This window comes from Serinus canaria, chromosome 1 (assembly GCF_022539315.1).
Source record: "Serinus canaria isolate serCan28SL12 chromosome 1, serCan2020, whole genome shotgun sequence".
NCBI classification, from domain to species: Eukaryota; Metazoa; Chordata; class Aves; order Passeriformes; family Fringillidae; genus Serinus; species Serinus canaria.
The window spans coordinates 34,327,632-34,352,810 of NC_066313.1; the positions used below are offsets into that span (position 1 = coordinate 34,327,632).

Genomic DNA, 25,179 nt, shown 5'->3' on the forward strand with positions numbered 1-25,179 from the left:
AGGAAGTATCTGTTCAATGGCAGGAAGGGTAGACAGAGCTGGGCTGGTGAGCAGCTGAATTTGTTAGCATTAGGAAGATGTTTACAGAGAAAGGTAAGGAAGAGAAGATAGGTGAGGACAAAAAAAAAAAAGAAATCAGGAAGAGATAGTATAAGAAAGGAAAATCGAGGGAGCAGGAGATAAAAGGTGTAACAGAAGAGTCATACAGAACAAATCCTCAGATGCCTTAGAGTGGCTGCTCATAATGACTCTTGTGTTTAACACTCCACCTCGGTTATGGAGCTCTAGAAGCAACCCTGTTGTCTTACTGCTGTCACTAGAGGCAAAATACGGACACTAGGAAGTTCATTTAAGGGAAAGAGATTGTAATGGGTCCATTCAGGACAAGGCAATGAGTTGTTTTTCTTCTCTTGGGTTTTTTTACTCCTACAGCCTTGTTTTTCTCCCTAGATTCATGAACAGTTGTCACAGCCAGCACTTCCAACTTTGTTTTCCCATTTCTTTGTCAACAGTTTTTGCACAGCAGTTTGACTAAATCAAAACTTGCAGATGTGGGACAGAGGACTCACTCCTCTCCCTGTGCAGAGGCAAAGGAAATTAGCACACTTCCCTTTGTCCTTCCACTATTAGTAACTCTCAGAAGATGACAATTGCCTCCCCACACTCCCACATTAGAAAACTTTACCTAAGCGTTTCCCCAGAGGATCCCCTTCTTTTCCACAGGTTCACCAGGCTGCTGGTGCGGCTGGCAGCTGAGGATGACTTTCCATCCCCTACGTGCATGCGGACTACCGTCGACGTGGTGAAGGCGCTGCGCACATTCCTCTCCGGCTTAGCAAGGATGATGTAGACCTTGGGCACAAACATGCAGCCAAGGGCCACCGTGGCGCTCAGACTCACTGAGAAACACATGGTGATTATCTTGTAGTTGCTTCCAAAGTATATTGGCACAAAAGCCAGCCAAATGATGCAGGTGGTATACATGGTGAAGGCAATGTATTTTGCTTCGTTGAAGTTAGCTGGGACATTTCTTGTCTTAAACGCATAAAAGGTGCAGCTCAAAATTAATAACCCATTATATCCAAGGGGAGTCACAACACCCAAGTTGGTGGTGTTACAAATCAGGTAGACCTCTCGGATGCTTGGGTAATCATGCATTATGTCTGGTGGCTCCATTATAAAGAGGGCAACTATGATGCCTAACTGTATACATATCAAGATAAATGCGATAACCAGCTGGGCGCAGGCACTCATGAACCTAGGTTTCTTTGTACAGATTTTCTTCTTGCTTCCAGCCAGGATTCTTGCGATGCGGTTGGTTTTAGTTACTAGAGCAGAATAACTCATAGCCGGCGAGAGGCCGATGCCGATTCGCTGAAGGTAACAGTAAATCTGTTGAGGTTTTGCAATCAGACAGAAAGTGCACAAGTAACCCAGGCAGATGCCGGCCAGAATGATGTAGCATAGTTCTCGGCTGGATGATTTGACCACTGGAGTATCACGGTACATTATGAACACAATTGTAACAAACAGCGTGGCCAACAGACCCAGGCATGCAAAAACAACGGCTGCAATTGGTTCGGGATCGCCCCATCTGAGATACTGGACTGGGATGAGGTCACAACCTGCAGAAAAAGAAAAAGAGAAAGGTAAACTGAAGTGTGTAGAGGTGAGATTCTTTAATGATAGGGGTTTTCCTGGTATTTCTCTCCTTTTTTGTTTTTCAGGAAGCTGCCATTGTGCGGAGTGCAGGCTCAGATTGTGTTAAAATAATGTCAATATAGTGGCACAATAGGTACATTTCAATGACAGCTTAATCCAGTAGTACACTTTATCTGGAATATAACATGATGACCAAGCTGATTAAGATAAGTCAGCTCTCACAGCACAAAATTGCCTTTTAAATTCTATGACATATAGGAATTTGTGAACAAATTTCCACAGCAAGTTGTACTACCTCAGTAGAAAGTGCTTCAGAGTTTTCTGCCTACTATTTGCACATAAAGGACTAGATGTCAATCCTACTAATTATACTGTACACTGTGAAGGATATTGATATTTGCTTAATGATTGTGGAGAGAAATCTTGCAGATTCTATCCGTCAAAAAAAGAGAGTTTCTCAGATTTGCTACCTTTTTTCTAACAAAAATTTTCTAGAATTGGATTCATAAGTAATTGGTAATTTGGAATGGCACACTGTACTCACTACTTTTCCTGGCATTCATCCTTCTGAAAATTCTGAAAAATTAAAACCTTATCTAACTTATGAAATAAAATTGAAGTTAATAAATTAGCAAAATAGCTGAATTAGCAGTGTAACCCATTTAAGGACACTTGTTTTTCAGTTTTGCATAGGTTTTAGTAAACCATTCCATGCATCTGGGTCATAGGAAGTCAAAAAGGCTTTTAATTCTTCAGTGTATAGATCAATAGACAAGTAAAAGCCGTCAGAAAACTTGTTGCTGGCATCCCTTCTTCTTCCTTCCTTTCTGTCTGCGCTGTCGAGGCTGGATAGATATTTTTGCTTTCTTGCCAGTCTATGATCTCTTCCAAGATTTCTGGGCAGGCATGGCTTCTGTGTTGCTGACTACAGCCATAAGCATCCATCCTTGCATTTTATGTCCAAAAACTGAATCTCCTGTTCAGGTCCTTCGACCTTGCTTGTTTTCATGACTTTCATGCAAGATGCAGATGGGTTCTGTGTTCTGTGACAGAGGAGTATATTATAGCAGTGCCTACAACAAAAGATTGGTTCTCTACTTCCCATCAGCAGGCACTTCCTGGGAAGCAGGGCTTCAGTAAATGTAGCAGTTTCTCTAGAACAAAAATGTCATGACAAAAAATGCACAGACCCGCACCTTTCTCTTAGGTTTTATTGATGAGCAGACATCATATAGTACCAGATAACCCTTTGGTCAGTTTGGGTCAGCTGTCCTGGCTGTGCCCCCTCACAAGATCTTGCTCATACCCACCACACTGGTGAGGCAGGAATGTTGGAGAGATATTGAAAAATGACTGCTGTGTTATCAACGTGTCTCTAGCTACCAATGCAAAGCACAGCACTGCGAGGGCTGCTATGGGGAAAAGGAATTCCATCTCAGCTGGACCCAGTAATGACAAAGGGGAGGATCTTGATGTTCTGGACTGCAACTTCTTGAAAGCAGTGGCATTGCCAGCCAGGGCAGGACAGCAGGGAGCGGATGATGGAATGGAGAAAATGCAACTAGAAGCATTTATTTCTCCTATACTTGCGTTAGGCTTGATTGCAAAATCTAAATTACTTCAAAATTCTGTGATTTTGTAATCATGTTGCTGTCTTCTGGTTAGGTCATGTAAGAGAGTGTCATTCTGACTTGTGGCTTGTGACAAGGCATTTCTCCCTGCGAAGATGGAGTGCCAGGTGCTCACATCTGTATTTTCTGCAGTGAGGGTAGTTAGGACTGTCTGCTGGATATTTGGATGCCAAGAAATTTCAATTAATTAGGCATCCTGGGATCTCAATGAATTGAAGAGCAGGAGTAAATGTAGATATCAGGACTATAATTTGGGAATGTCTACCTGTGAGATCTATTGTATGCCTTTTCCTGTATATTGAGTTTAGAGTTTTCCAAATCTGCCACTAGCATTCTTAGTGGCAAAAATCATTTCATGAAACATTATGGTTAGATATTAGGCCTAACTCCTTTCTTCTCCAAGTATCTTTGCATTCTGTATCTCTGCAGAAATAATATTTTTGAAGACATAATACCTTCAATTAGGCAAAAGTACTAGGCAGATATTCCTTGCTCTCAAAGAGAGTGGAAAAATCCGTAGGATGGGGGTCAATGAGTCTTTGACGTTAGTGCAATTAAAGTATACAAATTTACAGTCACTTTAATGATAGAGAATTGGGCTCCTTACTGAATACAGATTAATTTGCAATCCATACTTGCCTGCTTTGAGGTGAAAAGCATTATCTTGCATATAATAAAATTATTACCACACCTAAACATAAGAAAGACATTAGATTTTCATGAAACATTTTCACTGCATTGGTTGATGATAGTCTTTTTAACTCTCGCTGGTTTTATGAGTTTTCTTATTTAGTATTCAGTGTGAGGGAGACACTGTATTTCTTTCTGACTTTTTCAATTTTAAAGTAGCACAGTAATCACATCATAAAAATCAGCATTTTACACAAGTGAGAGTAGGGGAAAAGGGTGAAAACAAGAAGGAATCCTTTTTTGAGTGCAGATATCCCACTGTGGGTTCTTCCCCAGGAAGTTTTATAAGTAACAAGTAATTGACCTCTAAACCTATTTCTGATTTTAGCAAGATTTAACTAATGTTTTGTGGAAACCATTGGTTTCAAGCTTCTAGCACTGCTACATATTCTTGACAGGAGATTTGAAGAGAAAAGGTCTTTATCTGGCAGCTGGCCTTTGCATGCAGACAATGATATAGGGGCTAAATTTTGCCTCATTTCTAACTTTGTAGCAGAGGTGAATCATAACCAAGTGTTTCTCATTAGTTTCAGACTATTTCATGCCTTCCTTGCTTTATTACTCTTTTTTACATTCTCTTGATGAAATACCTGAGAAAAAAGTTGAAAACTTGCTGTATTTTTCCCATCACTGAGTATACTTTACAAGGAGATGGCTAAACTTGGCAATGATTTATTCCTCAATTAAGATTTAAAGACTGGATCATCTTCATGAAACAATGACTGGTGAAGTTTTCATATAATAATTTTGCAGGTAATGGTTTCTGACAATGGCACTTTTCAGAGAAGGACAACTAGATCAAGTAAAAGAAAGATGGGAAAAACAGCACTGTGAGTGTTCATGTTAGATTGATGACCTGGACTACACGAAGACAAGAGCTGAAAAATGGTACCTCAAAAAGAACTCATTCTTGTCAACAGCCATGACAATTCCCCACAGCCTATCTCTTACACTTTATCAACATGGAAAATTTTCTCTCCTAGCTGGCTCAGAAAAAGCTGGTAGTCTTGTCATATGGTGCCCAGTCTTTTCCTATGGTGCCTTAATGTGCTGAGGCACTAAGGTGGTCTTTGGCTTGTGGAAAGGCTGTTTGGGCCCAGTCCACTTTGGAGCAGGTGTTGAGTTGTTCTGTGCTCAAGGATGCCTGGAGTTCCAGTAAAATTGGCATGAAACTGCTATTATGCTCTACTGGCTAGAAAGATAGCCAGTGTGGAGCAGACACCAGGTACACATGTGAATAGCAAGATGAGCAGATAGAAAAAATTAGAATTCCATTTAACAGTCTATGGAAAGGTTTTCTTGAAGGACCCCCAAAAATCACCAAGAAAACACAGATCGGGATGTCTAAGGATCTTCTGAGATAAAAAAGTAGTTTCTAATATTTTGGAAAAGCCTCTAGCTATTTCATGGATGGATCTTTTATTTTGCCAAGAACAAGGAGAAGTGCTCTTGAAGGCCTGACCACTGTAATGGTCTATTACTATACTGTCCTCTTTCTGTAGAGGCAAATTTGTCCCTTACTTCTGATCTTTCATATTGCATTAAAATTAGTTCATCTGGGAGAAGAGTTTAAAGATATAAAGCACTATATTATAGACCACATTTTCTGTGGATTTGACTCTTAGCGTGGTTTTAATTTGCAATTACAACCTTGACACCTAGAAGATGCCTTCAGAATCCATAAAAATGTGTTAGCTTAGCACTGAGTAATCCCTTCTTTGGTAATCAATATAAAATACATAATTAAACTATTTTCAAAGGAAAACTTGACAGAATAGGGATTGTGAATAGGATTGAGACTGAAAAGTGACGGTAATTTGATAACTTCTCTTAAGTTAACATCATGGGCTAAAGCTCACTGAATCTGTGCATGGAGACTAAAACTGGCAGAAAATTGCTGCTAGTTTAGTAAGCTCTAAATATTTTTTAGTTGGATTTGGCATCCTGGTCAGCAAGTTTGACTGTTAAAATAGATTTTGTTTCCTTGGTAACTTTTCAGACATTCTTCCAAGGTTATCAGAAGTCCATACTTAAAGGTTGAAACACAAACAACAACCTAACCACATTTTAGTAATGAACGTGTCTTCATATGGTATTTAGCACTCATTATTCAAAGTCTATTTATGTTATGAAATTAAATATTTTATATTGATGCTTCTGAATTTTTCTCTTGTTGTAATCCCAAAAGATGGGAGAGGGATATCTTGATTAGTTATTTAGGCTTCCACATATATGGAAAGCTGAGATGCAAAAATGTCAGCATCAGAATAAAAATCTACGTAAAGCTGATGGGGTAGCTTTTATAATTTGTTAATTTTTTTCAACCCTACATTATCCAAACAGAGCGCTACATTGTCTAGAGTCCTGGGGGATGTATCAGACCCTTGGCCCTCACATGGAATCTGGACCATCTGAAGGGAGAGAGGACATTAACATGTCAGAACTCCATTCTGGTGCTATGTTAAATTACTGCGGTCATCAGTCCTTTGCCCTACTCTGGTGGCACCTTTCAAACTTGCTACAAAAGCAAGGCATGTAGAGGTGTCTTCTTAGCTGCTGCAGCTCCCAGACTGGCACATTGCTGAAACTATCAGCAAAGGTGGCTTTGAACAGGCAACAGAGGCAGCTGATGACTGGGCCTGTGTGCATTCTGTCACCTCTGCAGGGCAGGATTTGGGGTTGGTTACATCTTAAACCATGAAGGGTGGAGCAGCTGCATCTCAGGGGTTTGAGTCCCCAGTAACTGGAATATGTGGATTTAGCTGTGCATTGCAGTAAGAGGGAAGGCCATGAATCTTAGAATAGTGTATTAAAGTTACTTTGTGACCATATGGGAAATTAATCCTTAATTACACAAGTGTGCAGAATGATGGGAACAACTGATGAATTACAACAATCAGGTCTATCCTTATGCCAGCTCTACTGTTTTGTTTTAAGTTTCACTAAAAAATGCTGGCTTTGTGTGTTGTAAATATTTTGTTCCAAATGCAAACTTTCCATAACATAAGGCACAATCACAAGTGGATTCTTCTGGCTTTGTTGGTGAGTTCCTCTTCATCCAGCCTGGGAGACTCCAAGTGCTGCTTGTTGAGCTCAGCTGCATTGAATGAGCTCACTTGAGCTCACTTGAGCTCATGCTGGACTGGAAGCTGAAGTTCACACCCTATCTGGAACAAGCAATTGAGGGAAGAAAAGTGTGCAAACCCAGAACCAAGGGAGCAGAGAATGAGATCCTGGTCATACTATTGGCACCTGAACCCTTAACTCATCCACAAACACCTTTTCCAAGAGGAATAGAGTGAAAGTGACTTATGACAATGGTTACATTTCCTTTGGAGTAAGAAATAAAAAGGAAAGAGAAATAAGGGGCACAGAAAACAGGACATCTCTGCTGATGTGCATTTATAACACTAGAAATAACCAGATGAAAACTGTGTTCTCCTACCCTCAGCCTCAATTATAGCTTTAACAATTATGATCAAAAAGCAAGGCCCTAGTAATGTTTCTGAAGAAAAATCAATGTCATCACAGACTAGATTGTGTTCTGATCTGCATCAGACAATTGCTGAAATCACCAATGGCTGCAACATTTTTGCAAGAGGGAATACAAGAAAGCAGCCTGATGGGAGCAAGCAGTTACCTTTTGAAAATATTTCGGGCAAGAAATGGATCATGATTTGCTTGAGTGAGGGGCAGAACTCAGTCTTATGAGACAGCTGAGGCTCAGATCCTGCCACACACATTTTTCAGTTCTTTCCATCCAAGGGTTTTTTGGATAATCCATCTCTTATCTGTCACTTCCAGATGGGCAGCAAAATCACACTGTTATCCTGGCTTTACTGTACTTTATTTGGTGAGAGCATTTTCGTAGCTATAGAAAAAAATACATATTTCTGATATATACTCTTACCCTTGAATGTCAAAGAAAACATTTCAAGAGGTTTAAATAGTTAAGCTCCTACTTTCATGGGAATCCAATAAAGAAAATCAAATAGTTGGCATATTTGGAATACACAGATATTGATAAAAATTTCAATGCAACCTGAAAATAATCCAATTGCCACTGAAATTAATGTAGTTTTCTTGCAATTCCTGAGACCACTAGAAAAAACTTCAGTTTTGGTATTGTTGTATGCTGTCCTTGAATGTCAGAAAGACATTCATAATTGCTTCTTTCTCACCTCAAAAGGTCCTTAAATGTTATTGGTAACTGAACCAAGATGCTCCTACATATGCTGGAAAAGCTCTGAGACATTGAACAAAATTTATTTGGTCTTTTTAGAGCACTGTTTTTGAATGCAGAAGGTCACATCCTCAGATTCTCCTAAAGCTTTTGAAAAATCAGTATCAGTGTTGGTCCTCAGCACTGAGAAAATCCCTCCACCTGTTTCTAATCTTGTGTGGGGTCTATTTCTCTTCTACCTGCTGTGAATATAACGCAAAGAAGAGCTTTGAGGAAGAGAGGACTGACTGGCATACACTTCTGGGCTTTAACCACTGAGTTCCTCCTGCTGTAGCTGAGTCTGTGGCTCAGCCATGCTGGCCACAATAATGTTTAAATTGGTGCTGTATTGTGTGGATGCTGCCAACACAACACATGGGCACTTAGAGGGGCTACGGCAGACTGGGAAGCATAACTTGATATTAGGCCAGGAGGAAGAAAATTACTTCTGGTACATGTTGGGGCAGTACATATAAATCTTAAGAAAAGGAAGCAACTTACTAGGTTTCTGTCCAAGGAGGAGCCTGATCCCTGGGGAATTTTGCATGCAAAAGCAATCTGAAATTTGTGACAAAATAAAATATGGGCAGTTAACATTCTCTTTCTTGCCTTGCCTTCACTTCTAGGTGGAGACATTTTCCAATAACTGATTTAATCAAAAGAAACTCTTGTCCCCACTTACCTTTTCTACTACCTTTGGATTCTCTGTGCCTTTCTGTACTTCAGCACTTCAATGTCTTTTTCTGTTTTGAGAATAACTTTGTTTTCCTACACATATTGCATCCCCCTGCTGCATCTGAATTCTGATATTCCATAGGTGGCTGAAAAAGTGCATTAATCTGTCTTCCTTCTGTCAGTAACATCCCTGCCATTACATGTTTTATTTTGTGAACTTTGTGGCACAAAACTGATACTGATCACTTAGCATAAGAAAGATGTAATGTTTTGTTATGTGAGCCAAGAAAGGATTCCAAATAAGTTTTTTATCCAAGGTCAGATCTCTGGCAAACAGTGAGGTGCAGCTTCATGTTGAAAGCCATTTCAGGTGTGTGGCTGATAAATTTACAGGACTCTCATCTGAAGGTGAGCATGCAGGGAAGACTTATTTTAATGAGGTTTTGTATATGTAGCTTTGTGGAGCTGACAATCCCTGGGAAATGGCTTTATCAAGCAAAGAGACTTAGTATGCTGCAGTATCAGATGTAGGGACATTTCAAGGAGATTGCTGTATACTTTAATAAACAGAAAGGAAATTTCCTTGCCAGAATACAAAATACACCAACCTCTCCTTACCTTTAATGCAATTTTATTGTTAAATCCTAAGTTTAAACAAGATTGAGAGGCAGTTTTTTCTTATAAGCACAAAAGTTGGCACTAGGAATATGATCATTAAAAATACAACTCATTATTTTGTATGGATAGGCTGGGAATAGATTTCTTAAAATCTCTTTGTGATACAAAGTTAAATTAGACAAGATCCAACAACCATGCTGATAATGAACTGGGTGGGAACTAGGCAGCTCTGAAGTTGTGAGATGGGTGTTCTATTACTAGGAAGGCACATTCCACCAGCTGTGCTCATGAAGGCCAAACAGGGCTTCCAAACAGGGCCTGCCAAATTTGGGCCTGGCTGAGGAACAAGCTTTAGATCTCCTGGGGAATGTTGCTTGCATTGATGTCAAGGGTTCCTTTGTGTACAGATTGATTTTTGTCCCAATAAAGGCATAAAATGCATGTCTGCAGCCAGACGAATGGTTTGCAAAACGTCATTTTGTGAACAAACACAAAATGTTTGCTCGTGTCGGCTTGAGTAAAAATACAACTAATTTCCTTAAAAACAATCACTGATAGGTGGAAAACCATTGACTCAGCCTATGAAAGCTTTTGAGAGGCCAACCCATCTTACTTTTCCATTGTGACAGCAAAGTGAGACTTTCAGAGGGTGAATCCTCCCGGGTAACCAAAACACCATGTCATTGAACATGGAACAATGTTGAATGACATGGTGAACCATGCTTGAACCTTGGGAATTTGCATGTCCTGGGGAGCCAGCTCAAAGCACAGAGCCTGAGGGTCAGCTTGGGGCCTGGTCACTCCACTTTGCCTTACATATGGTGCTTAGTGTCCAATTACACAAACTTCACCAAATCCGTGGACAGTTCCTTACCACCACTGGCTCTCTGGCTTCTCTGTTGGCACTTGGAACAAATGCCCTCCTGACTGACTTGCAGCAGTTCCTGTTTTAGCTGATCTATGCTGGGTAAAACCTCAGGTGTTCATCTGAGCAAGGGCATGAGCTGGGATCTCAGACAAAATCCCTGGAGGCTGAAGAGCTGACCAGTTGCACTAATGGACCTCCATGAACTGACCAGCCTGGTGCAGTAACCTGGTCCCTGCAGCGTGGCCTTTGGAAGGTTCTGAGAAGTGTACCCCACATTGTAACCACACCCTCAATACTCTGGTTTTGGGGACACATGCAGCCTGTTCTCTTTTTCTCCCCTTCTCCATTCTCCTGGCTTGAGAAATCTTTCCATGAGAGAAGAAGAATTTGCTGGCTGGCTGCTGATTGCCCAGGGAGGCAGAACTGGAGGATTAGGGCTATGGAAGCATACACGCAGCAGAACTTGAAAGTCCATTTTACTGCTAGTCCAGTTTTCTCAGTTGAAATATTTTTTTCCTTAGGGAAAGTGTCATGTTTGGCATTTTCTGAAAAGTACCCCATCAGTTTAATGGTTAAATAATATTCTTGCAATAATTTGGTAGCCAAACTCATTTATCACAGCAATGCAGTCCTTAAAGAGGAAAGAATTAACTTTGTAAATAAAAATCTGCCTAGAGGCCAAGCCTTGCTTAACGCTCTCCTACTTATATAAATTCATGCAGCAAACTGCATTTTCCTTTGTCTTCCTCAGACCTCAAAGTGCTTCTGCTTTCTGTAGAAACTATATGTAAATCAGGTCTGTGACTTTTTCTAGAAAAAGAAAATAAAACCTGTCTTTTCTCCTCTTGTCTGTATAAACTTGGCACAGTGAGAACATGATCCCTGAACAATGTTTTGAAGTGGTTTTTGCTCCGAGCGGTTAAAAACTTGAATTCTGTTTGTTAGTCATAAAGAAGAGAGGCTGTGGGATACAATGTTGGAGTAATTTATCTCCAGAGAAACCTAACTGGTATTCTGCAAGAGCACAGAGGTCTATGCCAAGGCAAGGATGAACACTGTGTTCCAGAAAACTCTGATGAACAAAGAACTAATGCAAACCAAAGTCTGTTTGGAGAACTCGAGCTTCTAGCAGCAGTAACTACAGGAACTAAATCAGAAATCAGAATTTTGTCAGGTTAAAATAGAAGGTAGTGCACTCTTCTTCTGCTTGGGAGGGGGGATAATAAAACTCTTAAATTCGTTCTTTCTTAATAATTTCTCTGATAAGCACTTATTTTCTGTATAGGAAGGGTAAGACGTATGACTAGCTTGAGTTTAGCACAGGACTGAAAACAAAATTGGGACTTTATTTTTTTTATTATTATTATTATTTCAAGATCTAGTAATTCAGGTCTTTAGAAAGGAGTTGAACTATGTGAGTAATTCCTGGATCATATTCAGGAAATAAATATAAGCTTCAGTTCAAACTTTAGCTTTATCCCCATGTTGCCTCTGACCAAAACCATCCTCATACCCACCTGTATCTGCCATTTGTTTCTTCAGCTCATTAGATGAACACTTCCATTGACAACACAAGCACAACCTCAACTCATTTACCTGTGAGCTCCTCGTTGGGCCAGGAGCCAAGCTGGCAGGCTTTGCATGTGTACTCATCAGAGACATATTCATTTTCTTTACAAGGAGTGCAGGTCCAACAGCAACTCACTTCTCCTTTACGGATCACCTGAGACAAAAATTGACATTTTGTTTTAGCAGCATAAACACACACTCGTGCTGCCCAGTTGTTAATTTAAATTTTTAATGTATTTTTCTTTTGTAATAAAAGAGTTTTTGAAATTTAATTCTCCTATTTCATTATATGTTTTCAAAATAAAATGTGACAAAATTCTTAGTTCTCCCACCATGTAGGTACCAGAAGAAAGAATCCACCAATCCCAGAGAAGTATAAGTGGAGGTATACAGCATGACAAAAAAGATGGTTTTATTTCCTCTTAGCATTTGCAAAGCACCATAGATGTCAATGTGCCTACAGAAGTCAGTGCATGATAGTGAAGACACATAATTCACTCCAAGGTGGTCCATACAGAGAAACATGTCAACAGTACTATGTTCCTAAGTGTTGGTTACCCAAAGGCTTATTCTTCATCCAATAGTGAGTGATTTATTAAAAACTGATTTTCCAGACTGCAAACTAAACATGCTTTTTCCAGAATTATTTAATTACTGCATTTCTAATTACCATTTAAAGGTGAGAATCTTATCTTTCTCCATTCTAACATCTGACCTAATTACTCATTTCATCATTTACTACCAAATGTTATTGCATTCTTAGGATTGAAATGCAGATTTTTAAAGACCCTTATTTATCATCTCTGGGAACATCTGTGCTTCCTGTCAATATGTCTTTCTTTTGAAATAAAGTATTCCCAGTTTCTCTCCTCTTCCCAAATAGTTTACAAACAAATACTTCCAATTATAGCATAAGAAATTGGTTGACTTTTTTTATCTTTTGCAACTATGAATTCAGAAAGTGTATTTAAAGCCAAATGTCTTCATTGCAATTTTAATTAAAAAACCAAAAATGTAAATGAGCACAATCAAAAATAATAGGATTGCTCTTTGCAATGCTGCAGTGAAACACAAATTCTATTAACTAATTTTCATCACCAATATGGGGACCTGAAAAACTTCAAATTTTTGTGGTTTAGTTGGTTTTGTTTGGTTTTGTTTTTAGTTGTAGAGTATGAAAAGAAAAACAACAACACCAAAACAGTTAAATTGATGGAAAGACTATAAGACGTTAAGTGATTTATTCTGCAAGAATTGAGACTAGAACTACTTTCAAAACAGAATATCTATCCTCCAGAATAAGTCAAATGTTGGGATTTTTTTTATTTTGAAATAGAATGAAAAGTTGAAAAAATATCAATTTTTATTGTATTTGGGAAAACCAATTTTTAGAAAGCTTGTACTAATTATCTTGACACATTATAAAAATCCATAATTTTGTTTTTAAAATATTAAAGAAAATCAAATGGCAAAATAAAAACCCTATGTTATTATCAAAACACTTAAAATTTTATGTGAATAAAATTATTTATCCTTTTCCATGTAACTTTCTGGTCAATGTTGATATTCTGTAAAATACTTGGAATTTGAAATATCAATCACGACACTGGTACACTGATAATTTCTTACCTAGAACTTTTCTTACCAGAGAAGGATTTTTTTATCCTCCTCTAGAAATCAAGATAACTGTTTTTCAAGACTAGGAGTAAAGTCAGATTTTTTTTTTGTCCTAAATTTCTTAGCCAGCAATTTATTCATACTTTATTTTTCATTTCCTGCATAATTCTTTGTTGTATCACTTAACTGTAAATTATTTTTCTGTCCTTTGTAAGAGAAATAATCTTCTTTAAAACAAATATTATTTTCCTTTCACCTTGTAATCTGTACAATTCTTTGAACCTGTATTTATTTAAGTAATCATATGTTCACATTATTTCAAATGTATAGAGTTGGGTTGTATTTGGGCTTTATCAGACCCTGTGGATGGGTTCCCCAACTCTAGCTGAGTGTTGGATTGCATTGTATTTAATGTTTTAAATTCCTCCATAATAACTCAGTCACACAGAAGTTTGCAGGAAAGCCACCACAGAGCTTGGTAGGGTCAAGGTTCCACCGTCATCTGTGAGGACCATGAAGATAAAGACTGACAGGTAAACTCTGAGATTTATGTTCAATAACAAGGAGCAAACAGAACATTTTTGACACTGGGCTTCAAGCATATATCTAAGTGTGTGATGGCTTGGCTTCGTAGTGAAGGATCCTCTTGAGAGAATCCTTGGGAGCATGGCCAGAAGGTGGAAGGTGACTGTGTTAATGAAGATCACAAGATACTTCCCTTCAGCTGTGTTGGGACAACAGATCAGAAAGGAACTCAGAGCCACACAGTTCTGAAGATGTTAGCTATTTGTCCATCTCTGTCCTCCCAAGTATGTGACTGTGCCTGGAGCAGGCTAAGAGACCCGAGTTCAGTGATTGTGAGGCTTGTTGCACCTGCATTTATGTGCATTTATGTGTGAGAACACCCTTGCAGAAGGTGTATTCTCATCAGAACCAGCCATCCTGTCTGGGTGTCTTTTACTGTCACTGAAGAGAAAGAAGTCGTTCTGCACACAAGCTTGATCTTAACTGTTTTCAAAGCCTACACAAGGGTGAGATGACTCCTCTGGAATACATGTTATTCATAAATCTGACATAATTCCTTATGTTTACACTGGAGACAAACACAATCTGTCTGATGAACCTCACTTAAATAACTCTGCCAAAGACTAATTGGTGTCCATGTCCTAAAATTCTGTAAAACTCAGGCTAAAGAGATTAATTTTGTATTGCAGAGACTGGTCATGCTCCCACCAGCCCCTTTCTGCAGCTGCTTCCCAATTTTCAGTCATGCTGTTTTAACACATGAGAAAATTGAGCTTCCAGTGAGACTTGTCAGAAATCACCTGGTTTTTTTATGGTTGAACATGCCCATCTCCTCATTCCACTGGCTTTTTTACAAATGGCTGCAAGGTAAGCTACAGACTGGCATTATTTTAACTGTTCTGCAGGAAGCATCGTGGGATGCTGAGGGAAAATAGTGTATAATTAATATATGACAGATTCATCTACACTCCTTGCTTACTGCAGCATAGAAAGGGAGGAAGGAAAAATAAAAAAACTGGGAAACAAAGAAGCAGTAAAACAGGTATGATTAAAAAAATATTTTACCTATATTTCCTGAAGTTTGAAGTAGTGTAATTGATGTTCTCTGATGGTACCATAGACTTAAGGTCTGATTAATGACATTCCAGTCTGGGTGACTATGTCTAGCATTGAAATAGTAGCAATTATTAGTTATAATTTACCTGCAATTGTACTGAAAAGTCCCAGTCAGGGATTTACACTCCACTGAATCAGTTGCTCTAAAAATATGCAGCAAAAAGCCTCCAAACAATAGGAGGCTTGTTTGAAAGCATTAAGAATATAAATTAAAAAAAAAAAAAAGTCAGCAGTCCACAGATATAGGAGTCAAGAAAATGGCAGCTTATTAAAGTAGTGGTATGATAAGAGTAAGAAATAAATACATAAGTCTGTACATTTTAATTAAAGTGTGGGATACTATCTCCATGTAGAAGTCAAGAAAAACTTGCTTTCAAATTTCAAGGCAGTGCATATTGCAAGACTGAAGTAAATGAAGAAAATATTTACCTTTATCTGGCCTTTTTCACAGGGTTCACTGCACACAGATCTGATGATATTACTTTTCTCTGACCATATTTCATCATCATCCATTTTCAGCTCACCATTGTCCCAGCTGCCAACATTGATGTAATCAAAGTAGTCCTTCCCCATTTGTTTAAAATTCATGATTTCATATCTTTGGAAACAGAAAAAAGAGACATAGCTGAGTTGAGGAGAACTTCATGAAATATTTCAAACTAAAGGAATACCTTACAGTCAAAACCCAAGCATGTTGAAATGAAGGAGAAAAAATTTAAAGAATTATGAGTACGATACCCTTGAGTATTTCACAATAGTTTCTGTGATATCATAATCTTTCTTTTCCTTTGTATGTTAAGTTGGGGATTTGGGGTGTTTTCTTTGTTTGCTTTTTATTAAGTTTTGTTTTGGAGTTATTTTGGGGGTTTTTAGGGTTTTTTTTCTATCACCATAAAAAGTTTCCTGAACACTCTGAGCTTAAGTGACTGTGTTTATGAGAATGACTATTTATTTAAAGAAAACAATGAAATGAGTCAAACATAATTAAATCTGTGCTAATCCAAAAGTTATTTTCCAGCCCTGGAAGCCAATTGCATATGGAGCCCCAGTTCCCTCTATAGCAGATGTTGAGTAATCTAAACCTATAATGCCAATTCTTAACATTATGTTCTCCTCACAGAAGCACTTGTCTGCAGGTCCTTCTCCCCTCCTGAGGGAAGAAGACGATAGATAAACTCTCAAAGTGAGGTAGAAGCAACCTCTATGTGATCAAAGGAAAGTTCCTATGCTCTAAGACTGCAAAATGAAATTTGATGTGACACCCAGAAAGGAATCAGGCATTACTCTTAAGGCACAAAGTCCAGGAATCTTTCTTTTTTTTTTTTTTTCCCTTTCCCCTTTCTCTTCTCCAACATTGCATCAGTAAATGCTGGTCTTTTCCATCTATACAATCATTTTTATGTAATTCCTTGGTGATTGAAACGCTCATTCCTTGTACAGTATGGTGTGGAAGAGAAAAAGTACTCATGACTCAGTCCTAGGCTGCTTTTGGGTCAAAGATGGAGCTCATCAGAGATTTCAGTTTCATGTTCCTATTCCTCCTACTTTCTCTTCAGTTCCCACACTCTTGCAGAAAGTCTGTGGAGCCACGTAGGACTCACTTCCTCCTACAGCTGAACACCAGCCCACCTTTCTGCCATCCAGGCCTGTTCGGTTAGCACTATTTTATAGGCATGTTTGAAAAGTTGGGCAGCTCCTGGAGAAATTATTCCATGCTTTTCTTTGCCTCCTCTTTATTTGAGTTGGAATTAATACATCTAAGCAGTATGAAATTTACTGACGGAAAACAAGAAAACAATATAGACCAAGAAGGTTAAGACAATCTTGACTTCAGAAAAGCTGCCTCGTAAACAAGGAGAAACCTTTTTCCTGTCAGTCAGCACCAAATTAGTCCTGAAGGCAAAGCACAGAGACAGGGTTGCATTAAGAGTGGTATTGTAAGAGTGTAAATTATGGAGTTCAATTTAGAAATGAGGAACATAACTTTCTCATTAAATCAAACAATCTCTCTAGTAAGATACCCTGCTGGGTTTAGTTGGAATAATTTTCTTCTAAACAGTGTCTGGTACAGGTTTGTGTTTTGGATTTGTGCTGAAAACTGTTTATAATATAGAGATGTTTTTGTTATTGCTGAGCAGGATTTACACAGGGCCAAGGCCTTTTTGTGCTGTCAAATTGGCAAAGAGGTTGGGAATGAAGGGGAAGTTGAGAGGAGACTCAGCTGATCCCAAGTGACTCAAGGAGTATTCAGACCACATGACATCATACTCAGCAGAAAAAGAAGGAGGAAGGAGGGGGTGTTTGAAGCTATGGCATTTGTTTTCCCAAGTCTCCACCATGCATGATGGGACCCTGTTCTCTTTGAGATGGCTGAGCACCTGCCTACCTGGGAAGAAATGAAGGAATTTATTGGTTTTGTTTGCTTTGCTTGTGCGGAGGGCTTTTGCTTTTCTTGTTAAACTGTCTTTATCTCAACCCATGAGTTTTCTAGCTCTTGCTATTTCAGTTTTCTCCCTGGTTCTATTGATGCAGTACTGAGCAAGCAGCTGCAAAGTACTTGGTTTCTGGCTGGGGTAAACCATGACAGATACACAGATATTGCTCTTAAATTTTCAGGAAGCACTTTTAAGACAGACAAGCAGTAGCCATACAATATCTAACATCAGTATTTTTCCCTTGCTGATGTAAAGAACAAAGAAAAATACAGGAAAACTGTTTTATAATATTGTCCATCTATTGATCTCAAGATGCTTTGCATCATGAAAAATTCTGTCACAGTGGTGAAACTATGGTACAGCAGGGATTCAATGCCAAAATCATATGCAGGGCAGGATCAGGACTGCAAGCAGCCTCTAAAAGGAAATGAAAATGGAGTCTGACAGAATGGACATTGTGATTTTACACACATTATATTGTTCTTGAATCTTTACAAAGAAGAAGAAATAAGCACATGTAGAATGAAATATTTGTTATACTTCTAGATTTTGAAATATTTCACATTCCATATTGTACAAAGAAGGAAATGTCCACAGCTTCAACAATGATCTCCTCAAATTTGGAGATATGAATGCCAGACTGACACAAAGTAATTGAATCCAGGAAACACAAGCACAAACCCAAAGAAACAGACTTGTGTGCATGGTTATAAACTAACTCTTTTCTGAGGTTCACAGCCACAAGAACAGTTTGTCTAAGATTAAACAGACTAACCAAAAAGTTAGCGCAGAAGCCACACTAGAGCCATTATTCAGCCATGTCAGACACTCAACACACCTATGAGTATAACTTTGTTAAAGCTTTCAGTTCAGGGTTTCACGGACAGACTAACAAAAGTGCTGCCAGTGTTTGACAGGCCAGAGAACCTAAACCAATGATTCCCCCCAGCAGTAGTTCCATGCATACATCACAAGGGGAATACTGGAAAGGAACCTAACAAATTTAATACGGTGTTGCCTCAATAAGTCTTGTCTCTCTTCTCTGTGGAGAGCAGCATTGATGGATGGGTAGAAGTAGCCAGATTCAGTAAGCCCATTGCTACAGTGAAGGCTCATGAGTCACTGGTTCCCTGGAGGTTCCTTGAGATAATACAGGGACAGTTTTTCACTTTAGGATAGGAGAGACCAGATGGTACAATAGCACATTTCCAGCAGTGCTCTAATCACTGTGCAAAATACTTGTTTCAAAACAGAAGTGCCATGATGTTGCTAGGAATACATATTCTACTGGTAGCACAGTCAAAACATCAGCATCTTGTTTTTTCTTGCCTGTTCTTCCCTCCTCTATTTCTTCTTTAGAGTTTTGATAGTATTTACAGATAATTGTTATCTTCCTGAGGAATCATGGCTTCCATACTGTTTTATTTTTTTATTTCCATGTCTCCTGACTCACATAAAACAGGCCCTACACTAGACTGCTTAAAACTCATGCACATAAAGGACTTTGAAATAGGGTCAGGATTCAAAGCATCTTGTAGGATTAATCATCTGTTATATAATATCAAAACATTTTTTCCTATACATTAAAATCATGAGTTATCTAGGTCAGAAAATCTTTTTATGTTCTGCTTTCCTGCTTAACACCACCACCACAGTACATCTGGGAGGATTTAAATTCCTGTTTTACAAAGTGAAGATGGAGTTATCAGTGCAAGGGAACAGGGCAGATGAGTTGTTCCAGTTTGACTGCACCATCTCCAAGCTCTTGCAAATAGGGTTTGACAGTGCCTAAAAGACTATATACTACTCAAAACCTGAAAGTTAGAAATGGAACTTCCTGTAAAATCTTCTTAGTCATGAAAGAGTACATTTTGACTCAATGTTGTCTGACTTAAGCACACAGACTAGATTTAATGATGTGACTATTGTTGACAAATAACTATGATTCAAAAGAAAACAAATTCTGGTACCACTTTGTAACCACACATAGCTTATTAATTTGAGTAGACACAAACATCACACAAATCCAGGGAAGCAGGACCTTCTTAAAATTGGGCTATCCTGAGGTACACATTCCGCATGTTGTCCCCATGCTCTTCAGGGAAATACTTATGTCCAATTGTGACTGAGCAAATGACTTCACATTATATAATTTCTTCATCATCTTTCTTAGAATTTAAAAATATCCAAGATATTAAATTAAATTCCTTGCAACAAATGGTGTTAAATTCTTCTTGTTAAGAATGACAGCATAAAGAAACAGAAAACAAGAGATCTCCTTGCAATATTTAGATATTGTTCTTGATGTTGTCAAGTCACATATTTGTTTTTGGCAGGTCACACATCGCTCATTGATCACAGTCATTTTTATACAAGAAACTGATTGGAATGGGGTAGGATACAGTCCACTGCATCTGAGCACCTTTAAAACAGAAAAAGAAATCCTTTTAAAGAAGTCTGTGATGCCTTTTAAAAAGAATTTGGCCAGAAAAATTCAGACTTAACACCTTTCTTCAAAATTCAGCTATTTGTAAAAATAGAAACATTTAGCGGAAGACAGCCTTGTTCAAGCTAAAAAAGTTCTGAAAATAAATTTCCATCTGAATTTTCCTAGGTTTCTGCCAGTTTGTGCCTGATTTCTCCTACTAGCTCACAGTGCCCTTCCTCAGAGTCTGAGTCAGAAGAATTTGAAAATTTGTGTCTCCAGAAACAGACACAGACTGCTGTGTAGGTGGCTGTCCTGCTCGCTTTTGGGGAGAATGCTGAATTTACAGGTTTGCAAATAGAATGAAGAAAAAAATCAGGTTTGAAATTGCAGAAATTTTTGGAAATGTCAAAATATTTTGACCAATGAGTTTAAATTTTCCAACCCATTTCTACTAGGAAGTTAATGATTTCCTTTTTGTTCACATTAGCAGGAGGAGACAAAATTTAAACGAGTATATAAGATGCAACTTTTCTCTCTAATCATCTGTTTATGTGGCACCTTAACAAAGATGTTTAAAACCTTCCAATAATGTGGACATCATGGGTTATCTCAAACAATACTGGAGCAAAATCGGTGAACGAGGCAGAAAATACATCGAAATATAGGAAACATACTTTGAATGCTATCATACTTGCTGCTCTTCCTCTGAAAATTCAATAGGTAGAAATCCAGAAAAATTCCCACCTCAAGACTGTTTCCAATGTGTTTTTCTATGGATACATGTGTCATAGAAAAACTTGTCTTATATTTTGTAGATGTATGTATACATATTTGTGCATGCTACCAGCAAAATAAGCTTTATTTAAATTCAATTTGTCTTAGAGCAGCACAGTATGGATTCATAACTTAGTGTGTTATGCAAGTGGAAAGATTTCATTTGGAATTTATGTAAGCAGGTTTTTCATAATTCTGATTTAAAAAAATCCCAGATGCATCAGTAAAATATTTCTGATATTGTTGTAGCTTTCTTAATAAAAGAGCTAAGTCAGCTATAATTGTTTATATGTCAACCAAACACATACACTTAAACACCCACATAAGGAGAGAAATAAGCTGTTTTGGACATCATGGTCTACAAACATAAACATCTGAAACATATTATTGTTTTCAATAATAATTCTTTTAAATGGTACAGATGAAAATGCAAATTTAATGCAGGATGTTTTACACCTGAAAGTCCACATCTCTGCTTTGAAATGACATAAAAAAATGCATGTTAAAAAAAAAACAACCTTTTTTTGCAAAATAAGCAGAGGAATCAGGAAATGTAAAACTAGGAGTATGAGATCTTAGCTTTGTTGTCAAGTCTGCACCATACCTGCCATGTACTGTTATCATCTCTGCTATCAAACAGTTTGACAAATGTCAACGTTACCTTCCTGGTGAGTCACCGTTCTCATCAAACAAGATCATGTCCCCAGAGACCCCGGTAAAGTTAGTCTTCATGAGGGATTCCAGGAGTTTCCGACCATCTATGGGCTTCATGGCATCACAGAGGCCCACGTAGCCTGGGCACAAGGACAGCTGCATGTTGTGGAGCCCATAGGCCATGGAGTATATTGCATTGATGACAAAGCCCATCTTGGAGTCCTGAACATGCTGCGTCCTCAGAGTCATCTGGCCTGTCAGGGAACAAGCAGAGGCTTTAGTGAATAGGGCTGGGATACACAGCCAGATCTTCAGACATCTGCTGGTGGCTTAATTATTAACAGTGGGGACAGCATTTTAGAGGTCTTAAATAGCTCATAAAATATGTTTTTATTGGTACACATGCTGACCATGTTAGAACAAAAATGAAGAAAGGAAAGCAGAGGATTCCTTTAAGTATTTTATTATGTATGTTATATATTTCTCTCTGCAGCTCATCAGCTCACCTCATATATGTTGGTTTTAAAGTGCTGCTCTTTCATGTGTATTTTTAAAGCATGCACCTTGGACACTACAACATAATATTTTAAGGAATCCAGAAACTTCTCTCCACCTGCAGAAATTTCTGCAAACCTTCAGAAATTTTTGCTGAAGTGTAAATGCTAATAAGAGGTTTATTCCCTAAAAACCTTATAAAAAAATTCCAGTTGTGGAAAATCGATGAACTCTGTTGCTCAGAGAAGTTGCCAATGCCCCATCTGTGGCAGTGTTCAAGGCCAGGTTGGGTGGGGGCTCTCAGCAGCCTGGTTTGGTGGAAGGTGTTCTTGCTCATGGCAGAGGAATAGGAACAATATTATCTTTAATATCTCTTCCCAGCCATTCTATAATTCTGTGAAATCACTTTTGTTTCAGAGACATGGAGCTAATCCTATGCAAATAGGATGAACTAGGCACCATCCCTTTTCTGTACCAAAAGTTCCTCCCAATGTTTCTTGTACTTCTACATCTCTTGCTCCTCTCTCCTTACCAAGTGAAGATAACAATGCAATACAGATGGATACATTAAAATATCTGTGAAGGGTTTGACTGTGTGGGTTTGGCATTGACTCTGTTCAGCCAGAATTGGTGAATCTTTTTTTTTTCTTTCAAAACATGATGTTTGCATTTCTATTCTCTATTTATGCTTCTATAAAATGCACAGAAAAAAAAAAATCAGCAGCACCTTGAATACCTTTATTTTATATAGCACACTGTTATTTCTAACACAGATTTCCTCTGTTGACAGCACCAGGCAAACTAAGGAAGGGTAGGTTGGGGATTTTCTTTCCATCTGCACTCTGGCCACAAGATCTTTAATACTGTGGAAGTGAGAAGAGTCAGACAACTGCATCAATGGTGTTGGATATTTATCTGACACCTAGAAAGGTTTCTCTCTGGAGGCAGGACAAACAAAAAGCTCTAGTAGAACATTTGCTCTGCTTTTATCAACCAAGCAGCGACCGTAGGAGCTAAAGAGTCCCTCGTGTGGGCAGCCCAGAGTAAAGGGAATGTAAATAACCTGTCTACAACATGTGAGTCTGCCTGCCACAGAGGCATTAGTGAGGGGCAGGGATGGTGCTCACACCTGCCTGTCTGAGCAGCAGAGGCAGCAAAATCAGAGAAGTATTTCATGCCTTGAAAAGATTGAGGCAGAGACAATATTTTTCTTCAAAGAAAGTAAGGCTAAGATATGACTCTCAGGGTGGCACTCATCAAGTTTAACAATATCCATCCAGAAGACAAGAACCCATTCTGATGGGTAGGCACCTTTATTGGAAAAGGGTAAGAATCTCCAGCTGGTGATCAATTCTGTCATAAAGCAGCTATGACTACATACAAGCACTCCTTTTCAGTGGTGAACAATTGCATCACCCCACAGTTCTAATCACTAAAATCTATTGCAGCACTGGAAACACCAGGAAGGGTAAAAAAACACATAGTTTGAACTGAAAAACACTGTGTAGAGGTCAGAAAGTAAATGAGAGAACTGAAATATTCCTTTTTCCTCTCTGTTTTATGTGGAAGCTGGCATCACCATTTCCAGTCAAACTCAGGAGCAGTGATTATTAACATTTTGGAAGGCTAAACAATACAAATTTGAAGTATGTTAATGAAAAAAATAAACTTGGAAAAACACAGAGTGCTGCTCATTTGTTCTGTTCTACCAAGGTATTTCTTTTCCCTAATTAAAAATAATAGGCATAAAAACTGCAACAGTGGAGTACATGAAAAACCTATATTAATTGAAATTATGTGGAAAATTGAACAAGCATATTACACTGCAATACATAAAAGTAGTTTTAACCAATTATTCATCCACAAAATTAGCACCTTACACACCATGCAGTTAATTGTAGTAGCCATTAGAATGAATCAGATTTGCAGTGGCAATCTTATTTATCATAAAATAATATTTCAGCTGCTTTATTGCATATGATTGCTTAAAAATCGAATAAGTTATTTTTTAATTCTTACTCTCCACTGGGCTTTGTGCTTCAATTTTATGAAATGATTATTCTGATTTTCTTTAAACACTGAACCTCATTCTGTTCACCTGATGATTTATAATGAGGCTGCTTAGCTCTTCCTAGAAGCTGCTAGCAAATGTCAATGGAGTTGTGAGGGATTTAGCTGCTGTGAGAATTTTAATATACTTCCTGCAGCTGGAGAACACATTCACCTGATATATTAATTGCCTCACTTGGCTACATAGAGGCAAATTCAACCTGCCAAGGTCAGTTTATAGCACCACGAGATTCTGTACTTGAGGGAAAATCACAAAAACTAAGACAAAAGAATTTTTTTCCTCTTTTTATTGTATCATAATAAGGCCTTAAAAAAATGTCAGCATTAAAAGAACCCCAATCAAAACCAAATCTAAACGGGTTACTTTCCACCCATCTCACAAAGTATTTTGGCATGTCAGACTTGAAGCATATAAGTAACCCTTACTTACCCTAGTAACCCTAGCAGCGGTTTTAAGGGAAGGTTGAATACACAAGCTGAAAGGTAGTCTCTCACTCAACAACAAAAACAAAAAAGGTTAAAAAAAATTAAATCTATCTCCACAACAATTATGTTTTAGGAATCCTTAAACACATTGTTCACTCAAGAGTTCTTGTACATTTTTCTTGCGGGAACTCTAGCACATATTCTTGCCCTTACTAGTCATCCATGAGTGCTGTCTTTAGTCAAGAACCTTTCCTGAAACAAGGTCATGAGATGGAAAGGTGGCACGGATGAATTTAATGGGGATGAAAGTGTTTGGAATATATCAACCTATTCATCAATCTATGCTGAAGTTTTCAAAAGGGCACATAGTGATAAAACAAAGGGGAATGGTTTTAAATGGAAAGGGGTCAAGTTTAGAGGAAGAAATTGAGGGTGGTAAGTCATGGGAGCAGTTGCCCAGATTAGCTGTGAATGCTCCATCCCTGGAAGTGTTCAAGCCAGGCTGGATGGGGCTTTGGTCTAGTCAAAAATGTCCCTGCCCTTGGCAGGGGACTCAAACTACTTGATCTTTATGGTCTCTCCTTTCCAATCCAAACCATTCTATTCCATGATTCTACTGTATGATTAACTGTATGGAGACGGCCCAGCACTAAACTCCTCATCTAAATTTGTTCTTTTCTTTTGTCAAGTCTCCAAAGCACACA

The 25,179-nt window shown here is 38.3% G+C and overlaps 1 protein-coding gene across 3 annotated transcripts in view; it reads right to left on the reverse strand.

Annotated features, from left to right (window-relative positions):
* GRM5 (glutamate metabotropic receptor 5) overlaps positions 1-25,179 on the reverse strand; it is a 226,672-nt gene that overhangs the window by 21,979 nt on the left and 179,514 nt on the right. For all 3 annotated transcript variants that reach the window (XM_050974074.1, XM_050974069.1, XM_050974064.1), the window contains exons 4-7: positions 21,492-21,738; positions 15,623-15,791; positions 11,963-12,089; positions 686-1,625 (exon numbers count right to left, since the gene is read on the reverse strand). In XM_050974074.1, the coding sequence (XP_050830031.1) occupies positions 686-1,625; positions 11,963-12,089; positions 15,623-15,791; positions 21,492-21,738 (1,483 nt within the window). The remainder of the gene's footprint in view (positions 1-685; positions 1,626-11,962; positions 12,090-15,622; positions 15,792-21,491; positions 21,739-25,179) is intronic.